General features: G+C 38.7%; 1 protein-coding gene across 3 annotated transcripts in view; it reads left to right on the top strand.

Moving 5' to 3' along the window:
• The window catches only part of dnah5 (dynein, axonemal, heavy chain 5), a 91031-nt gene that overhangs the window by 13633 nt on the left and 60480 nt on the right, over positions 1–16918 (top strand). The window contains exons 12-40 of one of the 3 annotated variants that reach the window (XM_063488497.1): positions 917–1024; positions 1227–1312; positions 2225–2432; positions 2560–2673; positions 3654–3860; positions 4097–4177; positions 5237–5327; positions 5575–5720; positions 5938–6115; positions 6244–6252; positions 6341–6580; positions 6696–6892; positions 7035–7128; positions 7602–7744; positions 7965–8041; positions 8123–8247; positions 8349–8584; positions 8772–8990; positions 9127–9189; positions 9496–9734; positions 10677–10824; positions 10947–11039; positions 11319–11518; positions 11664–11817; positions 12326–12489; positions 12709–12865; positions 13116–13328; positions 14944–15168; positions 16153–16325. In XM_063488497.1, coding sequence (XP_063344567.1) covers positions 917–1024; positions 1227–1312; positions 2225–2432; positions 2560–2673; positions 3654–3860; positions 4097–4177; positions 5237–5327; positions 5575–5720; positions 5938–6115; positions 6244–6252; positions 6341–6580; positions 6696–6892; positions 7035–7128; positions 7602–7744; positions 7965–8041; positions 8123–8247; positions 8349–8584; positions 8772–8990; positions 9127–9189; positions 9496–9734; positions 10677–10824; positions 10947–11039; positions 11319–11518; positions 11664–11817; positions 12326–12489; positions 12709–12865; positions 13116–13328; positions 14944–15168; positions 16153–16325 — 4388 coding nt within the window. Of the gene's footprint in view, positions 1–168; positions 196–916; positions 1025–1226; positions 1313–2224; positions 2433–2559; positions 2674–3653; positions 3861–4096; positions 4178–5236; positions 5328–5574; positions 5721–5937; positions 6116–6243; positions 6253–6340; positions 6590–6695; positions 6893–7034; positions 7129–7601; positions 7745–7964; positions 8042–8122; positions 8248–8348; positions 8585–8771; positions 8991–9126; positions 9190–9495; positions 9735–10676; positions 10825–10946; positions 11040–11318; positions 11519–11663; positions 11818–12325; positions 12490–12708; positions 12866–13115; positions 13329–14943; positions 15169–16152; positions 16326–16918 lie in introns of all 3 variants that reach the window. The other 2 variants (XM_063488496.1, XM_063488495.1) reach the window with 2 other exon arrangements.

The following is a 16918-nucleotide window of genomic DNA, read 5'->3' as shown; positions in this document are numbered from 1 at the left end:
CCCAACACTGGTGGCAGGCTGCTGGTTTTTTTCTGTGGTTTCCTGTTGTGCAAACAATTAATTTTTTTACATCATCAAACTGTGATGCTTAAGGTTATAGTACATAATACGTTGAGAGTCTGTTGATGTAAACTATGTGTTTGTGTCCTTGCTTCTTGGGCTACACAGACTGCAGAAATGCAGGGGAAATGGGAGGTAACGTCTCACTGCAGTCTTCAACTTTTAGCAATGCATGACCCATTTTTCTTGCAGACAGCATGCAGTGGTGAAATATTGTTGTGCAGTGTTTTGCCGTACATATGCCTTAATAACAAAATAACTACTAATTGCATGAAGATTAAAACCAACTCCTTACTTTCTCTTTTTTCCCATTATTAGGGCCATAGTAATACTTTCTAAACTCAGCCCTGTGATGACCATTTGTTAATACTACAAACTTGTATCCCAACCTTTCTCCAGTTCATGGGGAGCTTCTGAGTTTCCTGTTTAGATTAATACTTTTTCACAAAGGAAAAGTGTGTGCAATGGTGTTCATTTTAGTGTACAGGCAATTCATTCTCATGTTTCACTTGTAAAATGTTTATCTAAAGTTTGTGAAACTTCCTGAATGAATAAAAACTTAACAAAATGTTTCACATGCATGCTTGAAGTAACCAAACTGAGCTAGAAGATGAGATTGCAAACCTTTTTTTGGTATAACTTGATAGTTAGCTTTGCAGAACATCCATAGCTTGCAGTAAGACACAGTTGCACTGTTACATTTCTACTAGACTAATAGACTACAAGTTCCAAAATGTATGCATTTAATTATGCATTTAATAATAATACCTTCAGAAGAAAACAGTGCATTTTATTTAGAGCTAAAAATGTTTTCTAAAATGTGTGTTTGTGTATGTCTGGATATTTTTTTTGTTAGGCTATTGTGTTAAACATGAAGAAAAAACATTACAGTTTTCTAGACCAGAGGAGAAGTGACTTTGATGTTGACTATGAGGAATTCTGCAAAAGCACTTCTGAACTCCACGTAAGTTAATTAGACAGTGCATTTGCCCTGTTTTGTGCAAATAAAGTTAATGCAAACTGACTAGACATCTGTTTTGTAATGCGGGTTAGCCAAGTTCATTTGCTGGTGATTAAGGATTCATTAGGTGGAGTTTCATTTAAAATTCATTTCATTCCGCTGTCGTTGTTGTGAATATTATTGTTGTCTGCGTTTTCCTTTCCAGAATCAACTGAAGAGTTTCATGGATAGCACCTTTGAAAAAATGGAAAATACAGAAAGGGCTCTAAATGTGCTGAAGACCTTTCAAAGGTATTTCATTGGTAACTAATTAGCATCATTCTGAAATATTTACCGCGATTTCCCTAATCTTGCCAAAGCCGCTTCATGTGACATACTGCTTAATTTAATCTCTGAACTTTTAAACTATTCTGCAATCAAAAAAAAAAAACAAAAAAAACTCAGAGTAGATATTTCATTGAAATAAACACCGGGGTAAACAATAACTGTCATGGTCCAGAGTCTCTTTATGTTTTGTGTTTATTAATTTTTTAGAGTTTTCTGTTTTTTGTTATTTTTCTTCCAGTGTTTAGGTGTTCTCTGTGCTCCCCTTGTGTTCATGTCATTTTACTTTGATGGTCCCTTGTCTCATGTCTGTGTCTCTAGCCTTGTCTCCCCTTAGTCTCGTCAAGTGTGATCAGTCCCAGCTGTGCTCTCCTCCTGTGTCCCATTCCCTCGTTATCCCTCAGTGTATTTTAGCCCTGTATTTCTCTCTGTCAGCATTCTGTCCTCCTGTCATGTTGTGTGGGTTTCTCTTGTTGTGTCCCCTAAAATTGCCGTTCCTAGTGTTTTGTTATTAGTCTCCAGTTTCTAGGTTTTGCTTTGGTTTTGTAAGTGTCTTTTGTGGAAGTTGTGCCACTGCAATAAAGCAGCCTCCTTTAGTTCATTCCCTTATTTTGAGTTCTGCATTTGGGTCCTTCCTCCTGCCTGCCACAGCCGTTTCATGACAATAACAAGTATGCTTTAATGTACAAGTAGGTTTGCTAGTTACAGGGTCCTTCTTTGCACATTTTAGCTCAAAACATTTACCAGCACATCCAAACAAAATAGAGTCATTACTGGTGCTGGTACTGATATGTGTTTATTGCTGTATTTAAATATTTTTATTGCTGCTGGGTTTGAGTTCTGCTGAACCACTTGTATCTTTGGTTTTCCCAAAAACAGACTGGGCATCCCAGATCTTGGGATTGATGAGAAGTATCAGCAAATTTTACAAAATTATGGCCGGGACATTGAAATGGTTTTCCGCATCTACATGAAGCAGAAACTTGACCCCCCCATTGGCAGGGACTTGCCCCCAGTGGCCGGTCAGATCATGTGGGCTCGGCAGCTGTACAGCCGTATACAGGGACCCATGGATCTCTTTCAGCAGGTAATATTGCATGTCTGACTTTCAGTTTAGGTTTGGCTGGTTCTAGCAGATTAATGATAAAATTGTTTGGCATTTCCCATCCAAGTAATGCATCATGTTTGTTTGTTTCGTTTATTACTCTAATTAGCATCCAGGAGTTCTTTCCACATCAGAGGCAAAAAGGATCATCAAGAACTTTAACCGTGTAGCAAGAGCATTGTTGGAGTTTGAGATGATCTACCATCACAGCTGGATGAAAAAGGTTAACGAACTGTAAAATTTATAATACAAACAAGAAATCTGACAGAGGAGCATTTATATACAATATGTATTGTTAATTCCTTTATATAGTGTTGTGATTTCGTTTGTTGCATATATGTTAACAGTTACATGTTTGAGATCATCAAACACATTTTAATACTAGACAAAGTTGATCAATTTAAAAAGGAGAAAGCTATCTAATTATATCTGGCACTGTGTAAACAAGTGATTTGGTGAAAATGATGGATGACTAAAAAGGACACTAAGGCTCCTCTCAGATCTGCCAAAAAACATCTTAATGCTCCCCAATATATTTTGTGGACTGATGAGAGTGACATCCAGCACAAAACTAATGCAGCATTTCATAAAAACAATATCACACCAGCTCCTGAAGGACAATGTCTGGCCATCGGTTTGTGCCTTGAAGTGGAACAAACTGAAGTGTAATCGGGTTATGTAGCAGGACAACGGATATGAAAAACACCAGGAAGTCCACCTATGAAGGTCGAAATGTCTCAGGAGCTGCAGATGAAAATTAGCTAGCAGCTAAATCTGGTACAATGCATCCTTTCTCTATAGAGGTTCTGTTTTTGCTTGGTCACTGACAAATAAAGTGGAAATGACAAATAAATAAATAAACAAAATGAAGGGTTTGGAGTGGCCTGGTCAAAGTCTGGACTTAAATCAGATTGAGGTGCTTTGGCATGACTTCTCCTTGAAAACCTTCTAGTGTGGCTGAATTAAAACAATTCTGCAAACAAGAGAGAGGCAAAAATCTTCTACAGCGAGATAAAAGAATCATTGCAGTTCTTGCTGGAAAAATCTACATTTTGTCCATACTTGGGTTATCTTTGTCTAATATTAAAATTAGTTTGAGGATCTGAAACACAAACTGAACATCTTTTCTCCCCTCTTATTCACAAATTTTCCCCCTGCATCTCTTCACATAAACCTCACTAAACACTTTATACCTCAACGCAGATGGAGGATGCCAAAGTTGGCCTGCAAACCTCTCTTCTGGTCAGATCTCCAGAAACTGGCGAGTTATTTGTGAACTTTGACCCAGAGATTCTGACGCAGATCAGAGAGGTGAACTGCATGACAAAGATGAATTTGGCAATCCCTCCCTTCGCTTTTCTACTGCTGCAAAAACAGGATGTCCTTAAGAAACACTACAATAGAATACAGGTGAGCATAGCACACAGTTGTAGCTAAAATTTCAAAAATGCATACAGTGAACAACCAAATGATCAAAGCTGCATTTATCTAGGAATATAAAACATCCTGGAATTGTGTTCGAATTCCACACAGACTTAAAAATGACTAAAATCGACAAAAGCCCATTTTATTGTCAACTGAAAAATTCAGTTCATCCCTTTTGTGTGATTACAAAAATGCACCAACATGCATCTATCTCATTTCAGCTGATGTTGAGCGAGAACACTAGAGTGCGTGCTAAGATTCAGAGTGTCTTTGAACAGCTGGCCATGCCACATGTAGCTAAGGTAAGTGGACCGACCCTCGGCTACCAAAACTAGCAATTGGGACATGGAATGTCACCCCTCTCATGGAGAAGGAGCCTGAGTTAGTGTGTGAGGTTGAGAGGTAGCGGCTAGATATAGTCAGGCTCACCTCAATGAATGGCTTGGGCTCTGGAACTAGTCTCCTGGAGACTCACCCTTGGTGCGAGGTGGCGGGCTGGGGTGGGAATCCTAGTGTGATTGACCGAGGAGTAAAGGACAGTCAGGCACAGGTTAAAGTCCAAAAAAGTGTTTTTTATTTAACCCAAAAAATAAACTTGGGTAAATAATACAAAAATCAACATCTTGGGCAAGAGATCAAAGCAACTGAGCTCTACTCAAAGAGTGTTTTCCTCCCTACCCTCACCTATGGTCATGAGCTTTGGGTAGTGAGTGGGTAGTGGAGGAGGTGACTGGGGAGAGGGAGGTCTCAGCTTCTCTACTTAGGCTGCTGCCCCAAGACCCGGCCCCGGATAAGTGGAAGAAAATGAATGGATGGATGGATGTCTGTGAAGGTTCTCAGTCATCGTAGTCTAAGGATGGATGGTTTCCCTCTGTTCTTTATCATGTCGATGTCAAATCCTTCATGTTGTGCGCACTCCAGTTAGCTAAATTATGTTTGCCAGTGCTAGCTAATAAAGCTTTGTTTTGATTTTATATTTCTCTGCAAAGTCCTGCATTTCAGTCCATTCTCTGCCTGGAACCCAGCACCCCATGAGAGTAGTGATATGATTTTAAATTGCTCTTCCCAAAGAGCGTCATGTGATTACATAAAAGTTCAAAATAGGACATTTAAGAAAAGCATATCCCTGGTATCCCATTTTATTTCCTTTCATTTCATTTTATTTTATGTTTTTATTTTCAATTGTCTCTAGCAAGTAAGAACAACACACAAAAAATGTTAAATCCCTTTTTATTGTTGCTTGGTTTCATCATGCATCTTTTCTAAGCATTAAACAGGTGACAGGTATGAGACTGACTGTCACAGCAGGTTGCTTACAAAGTGCATCACCATCATCATACCATACATCACTTACTTGACAGGTGGATGAGGCTATACAACCGGGTTTGACCTCCCTCAACTGGACATCTCTGAACATTGACAAGTATCTCGACCGCATCGACAAAGCGTTGGGTAAGCAAAAAATGTAACGAGATCGATCCTGTACACGCTGACACGAGACATTCCTGCAACTCAGCACTGGCTGCGTGTGATAACATTTACATTAATGGATTTATTGCATAGTTGGTGTTCTCACAAGTAACACTCATATATTCAATAGATTCTTTCTCCCCTTGATTTTTCCCTCTTTCCCTTATTTTTGGTGGGTTTGTGTCCCTCTCTCTCTTTTGTGTTGTTTTTTTTTTTTTTGTCTGTTTAGCTGATCTTGAGTTGCTGATGGACAGAGTGAATGACCTGGTGGAGTTTAGAATAGAAGCAGTACTGCAGGAGATGAGCATATCCAACCTGTGTGTGCTGCCAGAGGATGAGCCTGTGACCTGTGAGGAGTTTGTTCAAACCACCAGGGTAAATAAGGACAATAAAATAAAAGTATCAGCTGGGTTATTGTTGCTCTACTCAGTCTGTGTAACTATGCAGACATAGTTGAAAGATGCTGTCATTATTTATTAAGTGGGGGTTTGGTAATTCTCACACATTTAAAGTACTTTTTTGTAATCAAACGTTATTTCTTATTCTAAAGATTAATTACATTGAACTGAACTGTATATCTGCATGTGTCTAGGACCTTTGCATAAGACAAGCCCAGAAAGTGAACATGAAGAGCTCACTGGTGGAGGAGGCAGCTAATGAACTGATCAACATGCTGCTAGAGTTTGACCACAATCAGAGAGAGGAGGTGGAGAAGTTTGAGGAAGAAAGCTGCACAGAGAGCAAGACCATAGACCACAATGACAGTGAAGGTATGCTGACAGTTTCCTTTCATGATCAAACACAATACAGTGTGATAAATTATGATTCAATGCTGTAAGAGACAAGTTAAAAAAGGCAGTTCAAAAGCATTTAAAGGAAAGGGGATTACCTTTTTTAGAACCTTGTTGTTTTTACTTTTATTATAATGCTGATTTATTCAAGGTGAAGTGTTGCTGAAGGTGTTCATATTGACTGTAAATGTGTCGGCTTCTTAGGTGATGACGAGCGTCTCTTCTCCAGAAACACGCTGCTACGTTCTGCTAGTGTTGGTCCTTCTTCTCCGTTGGTGAAGAGGAAGAAGAAGAGGGACTTGATGGAAGTGATGGAGCAGGAAGCCCAGGAGCTGCTGTCCTACTTCAACCACCGTAACGTGGATGCCTTGCTCAGAGTGACGCGCAACACCCTTGAGATGTTGCGCAAGCGCATACATACATCCTCACTCATACATTTCTCTGGTGCGTCTAGTTTAATTGTTTGCTATATTTCTGTAAAGGCCTAAAATATTTAAAATAAGCTCATAAAATGTCTATTCCAATACTTTATGTGTGTTACCCTTCTCTCCCTCTGTAGCTGCAAGTGACCCAACCATAAATGGCAAAAGCAGCGATCACCATGCAATCTTCAGAGTAAACATGACCCTTTCCATCCCTAATATTGTCATGGTTCCAGCTTTGGAGGAGGTTCAACAGGCTCTAAACCGCGCTGTAGAGTGTGTAGTCAGTGTCAGCAAAGGAGTCAGCCAGTGGAGCAAAGAAAGGATATCTAAGGTGAATAAAGGAAACATTAATTTGTGACAGTATTTAGCTTGATAACTGTAATAAACTGTTAGAATTGCTCTTTTTGAACTAATGGTGTCGTGGTCCAGCAGTGTACTAAATAAACCCCGAGTTTTTACATTCCCCTTTCCAGAGACAAATGAATGAAAGGCGAATGGCAGCACTGAAACAAGACAGCTCTGAGAGTGAAACAGAGGACGGAGCAACAACATACAGAAGCTTGGCTGGTAGTAGAGAATATTATCACTTTCATAGCTTAACCTCAGACCTTCAACAGCTCCCAACTGTGTCAGCTCACTCGTTTTAAAAATTTTAAGATTTGCTGTTTTCAGCGTACAATTACAACTCAATTTTACAGCTCAGCAGAGCAAGCAAATATCTGACCAGGGGCAGAAACACATAATATTGCTTGGGAAGGAAAGTATTCAAGAATTTCATATTTAATGCAAATTAAATGCATATTTAATTATAAAGTGGCAGGGATAATCAATTTCCACTAAGAAAAGCACATTTTACTTTTAGAAATTATATATACAGAGAGAGAGAAAAACTAAATGGAAGTAATTCCATTATTAACATGTTCTCTTGTAAAAAGACCTGTAACATATGATTATTTAAAAAGCCCAGAAGTTAATATTTGGAAGAATAATGTCCATCATTTCTGCTCAATGTGTTTTCTATGAACTTCTGTCATTTTCAGATGGCAGTACCTCAGACATGTCAGCTTCTGTGATCCAGGCCATCCCGTTCCAAGCCAGAAATTACTACAAGAGTGTGTCTGAGAACAAGGAAATAGCCAAGCTAATCTCTGTACTTAGCACCTCTATCACCTCCAGTAAAAAGGTACATGGCACTTAATTAAGCTATACTGCACATTTTATATGAAACTAATCCAAACTTAGCTGTACAGATTTTTCTTTTATTAAATCATGCCATACACTTTTTATATTTCTTTATCCCACATTAACAACAGATATTTCTGTATATTTAATGAATATAAATGTCTTTTATTTTTCTATAAGTGCACTTCATTTCATATTCTCCTGTTGATATTAATGTGCAGGAAGTGGTGACCGCTCTACATCACTTTAGCCGTTACCATCACATCTGGAGGAAAGACCGTGAAGAGACCATGAGGAAGTAAGTTGAAATGTATGGTTTCTATTTAAATCTGCTTATCTGACATCGCACTAGTACTATTTTTGTTTGTGTTTTGAACAGATTTATCGAGGGGAGTCCCTTGTTATCAGAGTTTGAGAGCCAGATTCTTTTCTATCGAGATCTAGAGCTGGAAGTAAACTCTGAACCAGAGTATATTGCTGTAGGAGCCTTGGCGCTATTCACAGGTCTTATTAAGTTACAAATTTAAAACCAGCATGAATGAGATTTTCTAGATTTTCATCAAGTTAAATAATGCTCTCTGCATGCTCATATTACTTTCTGCCAGCACCCTTAAAGATGTCCCTCTCTGCTGAAATCAAGAATTGGATGGTGGACTACGGACTTTACTGTAACAGGAAATGTCGCTCAGAGATGGAGCACATTTTTGCTTTTGTAGATGAAGCAGGAAAAAAACTGAATCGACAGATCAAAGACCTGGATGACATTCGTATTGCCATGGCTGCACTGAAGGAGATCAGAGAGCACCAGATATCTATTGATTTTCAAGTTGGGCCCATAGAGGTAAACCACAGCATCACATATTTATTGAAGCTCTTTTTATACACACAAATACACACAGTGGGAAAGAGACATTTTTAGCTGTTTGAGTTTATGAGTCTGTACAAGAAGCTCAGAAAGAAATAATTACACATTTGCACATTCCAGTTTTTGTCAGGTGGAAGGCTTAGTATCTTATTTTTCCTCACAGGAGTCCTATGCCATGCTCCATAAGTATGAACTATCAGTGGCTAAAGAGGAGGCTGAAAAAGTGGATACCCTGCGCTACACTTGGGAAAAGCTCTTGTCCCGGAGCACAGAGGTGCAGAATGAGCTGGTCGCCTTGCAGCCAAACTTCAGAGAAGAACTGGTCAGCAATGTGGAGACCTTTCTGGAAGACTGCCAACACTTTTATCAAGATTATGAAAAGGTAAAATATCTATGGCTGTTTGCTCTGTTTCAATTAAACTGTTGATTTCAATTCAACAAAAAATGTTCAGTTAATTACAGTTAAGGTTTGTTTTAATAATAGCTACTAAAAAGACACTTTTCCCTCTCTGTTTAAGGACGGTCCCATGGTTGTGGGACTTGCACCCCAAGATGCCAGTGATCGGCTGATCATGTTCCAGGTTGGTTAGTGATTAATTATTTTGTCTCTCTGTCAGTTAGTAAATATTTAGATCCTGCATTGACCTGATGCCTCAGAAAAGCAGTTACTTGATACTAATGTTAAAGCTATTATATATTGAGCTATTATATTTTTATTATTATTATTATTATACTATTACAGTTTCTATTTCATTGTTAGCAAAAGACAGATTTTTTTAATTCTGTATAAATTATACTCAGATAATTACAAATGTTTTACCTCAAACGTGTAATGTTTTAAAGTCCATAAGTAAGCTGTACCTGATCGTAGCTCTTCTCCTCTTCAGAATCGATTTGACAACCTGTTTAGGAAGTACATCACTTACACGGGAGGAGAAGAGCTCTTTGGACTTCCTGTTACCCAGCATCCTCAGCTATTGGAGATTAGGAAGCAACTGGCTCTGCTGCAGAAGTTGTACGGCCTTTACAACAATGTCATCGATACAGTTAATGGCTACTATGATATCCTCTGGGCTGACATCTGCATCGAGAAGATTAATAATGAGCTGCTCGACTTTCAGACGAGGTTTGACAATTTATTTGTTTGTTTTTTATTCAAGCAACTGTTGAACTCTTTTAACTGTAGATGCAGTAACATGAGCTTATGTTAATGAAGAAGGAGACGTTTTCAGGAAAGAAGCTGAACTCGAAACAAACAAAACTAGGTGTTTTTCTGCAGAAGCAGAATTAAATTAAATGATTTTCATTAGTCCATCCATAAACATCACTCCTATTTTCAGGCATTAAAGAAAGTGCTTCCTCTCACTTGCTACGATATGGAAACTTGTTTCGAGATGTTATAATTTCGAGATACTAACCCAAAAGTTTTACATAACAACAAAAAAAATGATTTTATTTCAGTGGCAGAAACAAAGCTTCCTGTTCTTCATCAGCACTGCATTAATATTTCAGCCTCACAATGCAAAGCTAATCTTTGCCCTTTATGAGGTCACATCATGTGTCAAATGGACACTGAAGGGGAAAGAGGCTAATAAGATACAAACTAGTTTATTTTACCTAAAGAAATTAAGAATAACTTTTAATATAGCTGGAAGGGATTACTTGACAATGAAAATCTAGATAAACATTAGAAGCAGTCAGAAGGAAAATATAGAGCTATAGTCAGAGCTGAAGAAGAGAGGATATTTGTTTCCTCTGGCAGAAATGTCAGCTATCTGTTGTGAAGGTGTTGATTTGGTTGAGTGAAGCTATGAACAGACACTGATGCATGAACTTTTGCTCTGTGCTAGTAAGGAACGATACCCCAAAAGTTGCCCAAACAATGACTCTTGTAGCGTTAATACCAAACTTGAAGTGTATTGTAATACTTTTCCTTTAACAAACAAAATGTCAACTATACATCTAATCTAGTTCATGTCAACTTTACTTGACTTCAGCAGAGCTAAAGTGTAGTTTAGAAAGAAGACAATAAATATGAGTTTGACTGTCATGTCCTGTGAACTACCAGGTGTCGAAAACTGCCTCGTGCTCTGAAGGAGTGGCAGGCCTTTCAGGATCTGAAGAAAACAATTGATGAATTCAGTGAGTGCTGCCCCCTGCTGGAACTCATGACTAACAAAGCTATGATGGCCCGGCACTGGAAGAGGATAACGGAGGTTAGTGAAACATGGCCACTGGTGTAGCACTGCAACTGAATGTTATTCTTGACTGAAATCAAGTCATCACCAGAACCTAATGATAATGATAATAGCTGTAATTTGTCCTGTTTTGTATCCAGGTGACTGGCCATACCTTTGAGGTGGAAACTGATACATTCAAGCTGCGTAACATAATGGAGGCTCCTCTACTCAAGTATAAAGAAGAGATTGAGGTACAAACGAATCATTAGCTACTAATTCATGGTGTTTTCTTTTTTATTTGATATAATAAATTCCAAATAAAATACAAGTTTGGAAAATTGTTCGGAGGAAATGAAAACATTTAAAAAGTTTAAAGAGTAATATATTGAATTAACTTTGCCAACTGATATAGGTGGTCCTGTTCAGTGCAAACACTGATCCTGTTTTTTTCAGTGCATATGCATCTGTTTGCTATTAGCATTTTTATTGCTAACATTTAAAAACATTTGGGGGGCGGGGTCCTTGTGCAGGATATCTGCATCAGTGCTGTGAAAGAGCGTGATATTGAACAGAAGCTGAAGCAAGTGATCGCTGAGTGGGACAACAAGACTTTTACATTTGCCAGTTTTAAGACCCGTGGGGAGTTGCTGCTGAGAGGAGACAGCACATCAGAGGTCATTGCCAGCATGGAGGATAGCCTAATGATCTTGGGATCCCTTATGAGCAACAGGTACGGCACTGTTGAGTGTCATTATCATTAGTGTCTGTAGTGATGATCTTCTTCCACAGCTGTGGGAAATGTAGACATTAGGCGAGCCACACACAGGTGTGCGTCCCTAAGTAAGGCTAACGTGATGATTTACCTTCTTTTTCAGGTACAACACCCCATTTAAAGCCCAGATTCAGAAGTGGGTTCAGAATCTCTCCAACACCACTGATATTATCGAGCACTGGATGACTGTCCAGAACCTGTGGATCTATCTGGAGGCTGTGTTTGTGGGTGGAGATATTGCCAAACAGTTGCCTAAGGTGAACAACATTTCAGGATGTGATTCATATTGGTTATCAGGCTTAAACATAGACTCCAAATGCAGTTTAAAAGGCAATTTCAGTTTAAAAGGCAAACAAGTTACACTGAACTGAAATTACTCATTTGCAGTTAGAATTTTTTATGTAAATTGTGTATCTTTACATCATTATCAGATTTCTGGACAATATTCTGGATGTTTAGGTGCAGTGTAGTGCATTAATGTGCCAGGCGTTGAGTTTCTTTTATTTCCATTTTCAATTATTATATTTCACAGTCTCTTGAGCAAAATAAATCACTGATCCAGTCAATGTTTTCAGGCCACAGTGTTTTGACATTTAAAAGAAGGAAAAATAATAGTGAAATGTTGCCATTGTAAGATTGTTTTACGAGCTTACTTCTAAAATCGGAGCCAAACAGTGTCCAAGCATTTAAAAGAAACAACTAAATACAAAATAAAATAATAAAACAGTCTGATCATGAGATAATTGACTAACTCAATCTTTTTAGGAAGCAAAGCGTTTCTCTAACATTGATAAATCATGGGTGAAGATCATGATGCGAGCCCATGAAATGCCCAATGTGGTACAGTCATGTGTGGGGGATGAGACCATGGGACAGCTGCTTCCACATCTCCTCGAACAGCTGGAGATCTGTCAGAAGTCCCTAACAGGGTGAGTAGAAAAAACTAAAAACACCACTATGGACCATCTTTTTAGGTTCTAATGAACTTAACCACCAAAAGAAAGGTAGAAGATTTTAAACGATAATCAGTAGTGAGGGTAAGTGAAGTGACTGATTTCCTTTTTATGCTGTACAGTTAACTATCTGGTTTATTGTATTGTCTGATGATACTTTGGTATTGATTTTTTTAAAATTATGTGGTCAAACAGTTATCTGGAGAAGAAGCGTCTGCTGTTTCCTCGTTTCTTCTTTGTCTCTGATCCTGCCCTGCTGGAGATCCTGGGCCAGGCCTCTGACTCCCACACCATCCAGGCCCACCTTCTCAATGTCTTTGACAATATCAAGTGTGTCCAGTTTCATGAAAAGGTGGATTATGTTCTTTTTTTGTTGTTTATCTTAAACACTTAACCTTCTGACAAGAGAATTTTGCAGAACTAAAAGCTCAGAAAAATATGTGATTGTAACATGAAAGTAATAAAATATAATAGCTGCTTTAATGTCAAATTGAATGAACTAATCAGAGTAATGTAGAATTTGAAAAATATACATTTTATAAGAAAAATAACTTCATCATTGTTGTTATAATAATCGATCTAATCAATGTTGCCTTTCACAGATATATGACCGCATTCTGGCCGTGTCATCACGCGAAGGAGAGACTGTGGAGCTCGACCGTCCCGTCACAGCTGAAGGGAACGTGGAGGTGTGGCTCAATGCTCTGCTGAAAGAATCCCAGAGGTCTTTGCACCTTGTGATCAGACAAGCTGCTCTGGCTATCCAGGACTCTGGCTTCCAGCTAATTGACTTCCTCAACTCCTTCCCTGCTCAAGTAAGTCATTGTTAAAATCAAGGAAGTAATCTACCTAGTTTTAAAACATTGATTCGACCACAACTGACTATCCTTGGGGAGCAAGGACGGCACTGCTCAAAAACAGAAACCTGTGTAGCCTAAAGACCCAATCACCTATGAACATTGTGATAAACTCTAAAACCAATTCTAAAGAAAGTTGGGATGCTGTAAAATGTAAGTTAAAATAGAATGCAATGATTCGCAAATCTTATAAACCCATATAATAAATCTAGCAAATGTTTAAAACTGAGAAAACTATTTTGAGATAAAATATTGGCTCATTTTGAATTGACTACAACACATCTCAAAAAAGTTGCGACAGCCAACAAGAGTCTGGATAAATTAGTGGTAGTAAAAAAAACAGCTGGAACATTTAGCAACTAATTAGGTTATCTGGCAACAGCTCAGTAATATGAGTGGATATAAATAGAGCATGTTAGACGAAAAAACTGGGCTGAGGTTCACTAATCTGCAAAAAACTAAAATTGTAGAACAATTACAGAATGATGTTCTTTAGTGTAAAATTGCAAATATGAATTTCCCGTCATCTACGTTACATGATATCAAAAGATTCCAAGTATCTGGAGAAATCTCTGTGTGCAAAGCACAAGGCTGAAAATCAATATTGGATGCCTGTGATCTTCAGGCCCTCAGGCAGCACTGCATTACAAACAGACCTGATTCTGTCATGGAAATCACTGCATGGGCTCAGGAACACTTCCAGAAAATGAATGTGTAGGAGCACAGTTTGCTGTACAGGCTAAAGCTCTATGCTGCAAAGAAAAGGCCATGTGTGAACATGATCAGAATCACTGTTATATTCTCTGGACCAGAGGTCATTTAACACTGACTGAGCCAAAGTGGAAAACTTTTTATACAACATGGAGACCACATCCTCACGCAATCTGTCTTTATTCTGCTCTCTCTCATGGTATGGGGGTGCATCAGTGCCTATGAAACTGGCAGCTTCCACATCTGGATAGATACCATCATTCCTGAAAAGTATGTAAATGTTTTAGAGCAAAATATGCTCTAATCCAGTCATGTCCCTGTCTTTTTCAGGGAACAACCTGCATATTTCAGCTAAATTGCATACTTTGTAGAAGGATACTCTGGGTTTTTAACTGCCTTTCATCAGTCCAGACTGTTCACCACCTGGAAACATCCTGTGCTGGTCTCCCCAGTTCCCAGATGTTTACTGACTGTTGTTAAAAAAAGAGGGAATGCCACACAGTGGTAAACATGGACCTGCACTAACTTTTCTGTGATGTGTTGCTTCCATCATATTCAAAATGAAGAAGTATTTTTTTTCTTAAAAGGGTGCGTTTTCTATAAGTATTTGTTATTGTTTCTATGTTCTGTTGTGACTAAAATATGGCTTTTTGAGATTTGCAAATCATTGTGTTCTGTTTTTCATTTACACTATAGTCAGCATCCCAACTTTTGGGAATTGGGGCTGTTATTTTCTCTGTAAATTATGGGGTCTGGTACTAAACTGCTATAGTATTCCTTCATCAAAACAATAGTTAGATTTCTAAGGTCATCGGTACATTTGACCATTATGATGTGTTTTGTTTTTTGCACGTTAATGTAGGTGGGGTTACTGGGTATTCAGATGATTTGGACAAGGGACTCAGAGGAAGCTCTGACCAATGCCCGATACGATCGCCGCATCATGTCCAAAACCAACCAGTTCTTCCTGGATCTCCTTAACACCCTGATTGACATGACCACAAGAGACTTGGAGGCTGTGGAGAGGACCAAGTATGAGACCCTCATCACTATTCATGTCCACCAGAGGGACATATTTGATGAACTGGTGAGTATGTTGATCATTCAGTAAAAAGAGGCCAGACATCCGAGCTGGGATCAGTTAGACTGACGCCGAACCGTGCACATGAACGCTTTGCAATTTCTGTTCAAGATTAGAATCTCCGGCTCAAAATAGCAACCACTCTGTAAACTGTGTTTGATATTCAGACTCCCTAGGGCTGCCATGTCAGAATACAAAATGTTGTTTACTGCAGCGAGTAAATTCTGTCGAAAGTAGTCAGAGGGGTTTTAATGGCAGTCAAGTAATATTTAAAGTCACGACTGTGTTTGAATCTCCACTTAAGGCATAATAAGCATGTTGCTGAACCCCAAGGTTAATAGAAGCAGTTTGAAGAAACTTTATTTGGATGTGTTTTTTTTAGTTCTTTCTAAAATCATTTGTATTTATTTACCTCTTACCATTAATTTGTCCTGCTCATGTTCCTTTGTCCTGTTTGTTTCTAAACACATTTTTGCCTCACCTTATTTCCTCTCCAATAATATATCACACTGCTACTTTTCTACCCCCACTGTATTTTTTCTCACACATATTCTGCTTTTTATCTCTTCTATTCATTACTATTCTAATTCATTTTGTACTTTTTCCCATTTGCATCATTTTAACTTGCTGGACTTTTCTCTTCCCTCCTCTCACTCTCCCCTATCCTTTACCTTCCTTTCTTTCCATTTCACTTCATGACCTCTTCTTTCATCCTCCACTTTCTTGCTTCTCTTCTCTTTCCACTCTTTTAATGCTACCCTCCTGTCACTGAAATCCCTCCTCACACATCCTGCCCTTCCACCTTTCTTCCCCTCTTTTATCCGGCTTTCATCTCTCTTTTCAAATAATCTTCTGAGTGGTGCCCTTCAATTTCTTATTCTTCACATGCCATCTCCCTTCTCCCTTCACTTCTGTTTCCATCCCCTTGTCTCCTTCTGCCCTCTCTTTCCCTCTTTCCCTCTCTCTTATCGCTACCCTTTCTCCGCCTAGTGCCGGTTGCATGTCAAAAGCTCCAGTGACTTTGAATGGCTGAAGCAGTGCCGTTTCTACTTCAATGAGGACTCAGACAAGATGATCATCAACATTACAGATGTGGGCTTTGTCTACCAGAATGAATTCTTGGGGTGTACCGAAAGGCTTGTCATTACACCTTTGACGGACAGGTAAAGCAGACATACGTGCGTAAAATGTATCATAATGGCAAAAGTCACATGCACACACACTAATAAGAAAATAAAGGAAAAAAACAGACCTAAACAGCAGTATAACTTTTCTTTTTTGCAGTTTAAACAAAGACAGTTTAAGTCAGAAATGCATGCTGCATCATGCATCAGTTATTTTAGGAACCCACTTTAGATTTATGCTGGAAACTTGACCATAAATGTTCGTTGTAATGTCAAGTTTCATGGATTAAACTTTCTGTGGTTGACTAATGACTGGATTTGTAAAGCAAAGATAAAAAGGCAACTCGGGGACTGTGAGGATGAGAAATTAGAAAGCAGGATGAAGCGGGATGAAGCAGTCTTACACAGCGATCATCACCTCTGTAACTAACAGGCGATATGAATGACAGAAAGAAAAGGAAAGAGGATCAGACAGAGTGAGGGAGACAGCAGTCCAACAACAAGAAGTGTCTTAGTAACAGACACAGAGGGTAAAATATGAGAAGAGACAAGGAGGGAAAATAAGATGAGGAGAGACAAGGAGGAGATGTGAGAGGACAGCACTAGGGAGGGAGTTACCAGCTAACATCAGA

Source organism: Pelmatolapia mariae, linkage group LG10_11, assembly GCF_036321145.2.
Source record: "Pelmatolapia mariae isolate MD_Pm_ZW linkage group LG10_11, Pm_UMD_F_2, whole genome shotgun sequence".
Taxonomy (NCBI): domain Eukaryota; kingdom Metazoa; phylum Chordata; class Actinopteri; order Cichliformes; family Cichlidae; genus Pelmatolapia; species Pelmatolapia mariae.
Note: the sequence above shows the minus strand (reverse complement) of the source record. Positions and strands in the feature narration are given on the sequence as shown.